The sequence below is a fragment of the Galeopterus variegatus genome, unplaced genomic scaffold (genome assembly GCF_000696425.1).
Source record: "Galeopterus variegatus unplaced genomic scaffold, G_variegatus-3.0.2 Scaffold1773, whole genome shotgun sequence".
In the NCBI taxonomy this organism is placed as follows: Eukaryota; Metazoa; Chordata; class Mammalia; order Dermoptera; family Cynocephalidae; genus Galeopterus; species Galeopterus variegatus.
In genome coordinates this window covers 35,794-39,117 of record NW_007727884.1, presented here as the reverse complement: position 1 = coordinate 39,117, position 3,324 = coordinate 35,794, and the positions used below count along the sequence as shown (strand labels likewise).

The window sequence follows — 3,324 nt, the reverse complement described above, 5'->3', positions numbered from 1 at the left end:
ATATACTGGTAAACAGGAAAATTTTGAGAAAATGTGGTTTCCTAGAAATACTACAGATCCAGCTACCTCCCGATGGAATATGGTGAGTGAGAATCAGGAACATCTGAGAGCCATCAAGCTCTTTTTCTCATATGGGGCTCAGGAGGGGTTGGAACTTTCCTCCCATGTCCCCATCTCTTTGCAAGTGCCCCCCACCCCCATGGGAAGATGAAGAGATAATGGGACTCTGGAGCCCTGGGTTGGAGAAATGCCACCTCCATGCTTGCCTGGACTGGCGTGTCCTAGATACAGGCTGCCTGGCTGCAGACAGACCTCGTTAATGTCCTCGCTAATTGGATCTGCTTTTGCCAGAGCAGTACCCGACCTGAGAATATACACGGAAGATTGCACATCTTTAATTATAAGATGACCATGAATTTAGTAGCAGTGTGTGTGTGTGTGTGTGTGTGTGTGTGTGTGTGTTGGGGGAGGACAAGAAAGAAATCCTACCACAGTAAATGTAAACCTTGATTGTAGGATGTGTTCTCATTTCAAAAGTGTTAAAATGTTAAAAAAAAATTTTTTTTAATTTTGCTCTTGAGACTATGGTGGCAAAACATCATCCTAGTTCTTGTAATAAGGTGATCAAGGTGATTCGGCTGTAGCAGGACACGAGGGCCACCAGACAGAACGCTGAGGACAAGGAAGTTTGGGAGGAAGGCAGTGAAGACAGAAACAGGGAGGATGCTGCGTTCTGTCTGAGGAAGAAGGCTGGCCACATCAGGGCACTTTCCCAAAGTGTCCAAAGACCCCTCCTAAGCGGCCCAGGATTCCCTGGACAGCCTTCTTCTGCTCCTGGGGCCAAGGGAGGCAGTGGCGTGTGACGAGCAGCTTCTCCAGGATCCCAAGAACCCTGGTTTTGCTCACCCTGCAGCAGTGCCCATGGTGGGCTTCAGAGTGGAGCATATCTGGGTTCCAGCCCAGCCAATGTCACAGGCAAGCCCCCTGGAGGAACAGAAAGCCCAGCTTGTTTACCTTCCTGCCATCGCCAGACAGTGATGGTGTGCTCAGGGTCCACTCCCACCGACACCAGGAGCTTTCCAGTTGCGCTGAAGTTGACGTAATTCACCCCCTTGGAGTGGAAGCACCGCAGCATGGAGAGGGTGTGTTTGGTCACAGCGTCCCACACGTGGATCGCAGGTGTCGTGCCTGAGCATGGGGAGGATGAGAAAGAGCTAAGTCTGGGGAACAATGGTGCCTACGCAATGCTCGTGTTCACATAAAAGCCTTTCAAGACAAGTGTTTAGGGGCATTATAGTTACTGGGCATGAGAGACCTATGGTGTGACCTGGCCAGAGGAGAAAGACAATGGGAAACCTGCTTTTAAAGGCAAAGCCCTATGGATGTTTATGTCCAACACACACACTCATAGAGGATTTTATACAAAGGAAACTGGCGAGGTCAATGATTTGTATCTGCACTTTAGCCAGATACAATCAGCACACATGATACATTGATATGATTTTGCTGTGCAGATTCAAACTACTCACGAATGGAACAGCCTTACCTGGGGTTTCCATAATGTCACCTGCATTGGGTGGGCAATGGCAATGAGGAAGCGTCAAGGGAAAACAATAGCTAAAATGAGTCATGTGTCTCATAGTGAAGCACTCAACACCAGCATCAGAAAATTCCAAATCAAATTTTAAAATGGACATGAGTTCCATGAGAACAAGCAGGAAGATACTTTTGTGAAAACTGCCCTTGGAATGACAAAGTAAAAACAAACAAACAAACTCTTCACAAATGTGAATCAGTTCACATTTGTTGTTGGCAGTTCCCTAGGGTACGGGAGACCCAGGCACACATACTGCCGTCCACCCTTGCCAGCACAATCACCAGGCTTCAAGACACAGGGTCTTCATCTGACACCTGGGGTCCAAAAAATTAACCTCACAGATCCACAGGGATGGGGGCCATCTATTTATTTGGACTATCAAGCTCTGATCTGACTTTATGGTCCCTCAGAATTGTTAATCACTGGATGTGTTAACTCAGCCCAGATATATTCAGGGCTCAAAAAAATCAACAGCAACATCAACAAGAAAGGGTAGACATCAGTGACCCACCCGCTCCCTCTCCCAATAATTGCTAAATCTGTGTTCCTTCTCAGCTGGGAGAGCCTCAGCCAGACCCTCCTACCTATCTGGCTGGTGGCCACCACGTTTCTGTACTTGGGGTGCTGGTTCACTGTGAGGCAGAGGATGTCGTCTGTGTGCTCCAGGTAGAAGCTCTGGCTCCCTAGGAGAGAGATATCATGGGAGGTTGAACACTGGAAACTGAAGACCTTGCAGGGCAACGCCAGAGCTTCACGTGGAATCTTTGGAAATTGCTTGTACAAGTGAGAGCTTAAAGTCCCCAAATTCTCACTTTCAGAATCATCCTTGGGGCAATGGAAGATCATTGTTAAAAATTTACAGATTCTAAGTTCGGTAGAAGAGCTGGTGTCTGTTATCTCATACACCCAAGCTCACGTCAATCCTTCCCACTGCCCTGTGTGGGTCCAGAGCACAGTTTGAGTACAGAGGCTCCCAGAGTCCAGAATGATGAAGTTCAAGGCCTCCTCCTCCCCATGGCTTCTCAGTGTCTACTTCTAGGTCAGGCACACGGTGCGGGGAGGGAGGGCTGGAGACAATGCTTTCATGAGTACCATGGTATCACTTACTTCCTGGAAAGGGAAGACTGTGAAATAAATACTTAGGGAGTCCCTTTTAATCACCTTTACTTATCAAGTGCCAACCACCTGGGTGACTGGATGGCACAGTTGATGGCTTTGCCTCTCTAAAGCCTTGAGATGACATATGTCATAGGAAGTGGAAGAAAGGGCAAGAAATACTTTATAATCTATTTTAGCAAATGGGCTTGCTGACTTCCAAAGTGGCCCCTTTAAGCCCACCCAAATGTCCAGGAACTGAACGGTGAATGATGGCGTTGAAACACAAAGAAATAGCACATTGCTACTAATATGTGGCTAATAAGCTGAGAAAATGTGTAGAAAATTTTAAGGCCCTACTCCCGCCCAAAGAAACCAATCAATACATACCCAGTGTCTAAATCTATGTATGAACAACTACATGAAATTAGGAACATAAAAATTTGAAAAAAAGGTTTGTTCTGAGATATGAAGCAAATAAGGCAAAAGATTAACATTTAAACCTGGTGGTAAAGATATGAACGCCTGTAAATTTCTGAATACTCCTTTTTGTTTGAAATGTTTCTTTTTCATCTGTATTCTTTAATTTGAGTCCTCATGTGGTTAAAGGACACTGGATATTTTTGCTTGTT

At 46.1% G+C, this 3,324-nt stretch overlaps 1 protein-coding gene across 1 annotated transcript in view; it reads right to left on the bottom strand.

Annotated features, from left to right (window-relative positions):
- Window positions 1-3,324, bottom strand: part of EML6 (echinoderm microtubule associated protein like 6) — a gene marked incomplete at its 5' end in the record, with an annotated part of 42,125 nt that overhangs the window by 16,402 nt on the left and 22,399 nt on the right. The window contains 2 exons of the mRNA XM_008578844.1: window positions 1,015-1,208; window positions 2,181-2,311. Coding sequence (XP_008577066.1) covers window positions 1,015-1,208; window positions 2,181-2,311 — 325 coding nt within the window. The remainder of the gene's footprint in view (window positions 1-1,014; window positions 1,209-2,180; window positions 2,312-3,324) is intronic.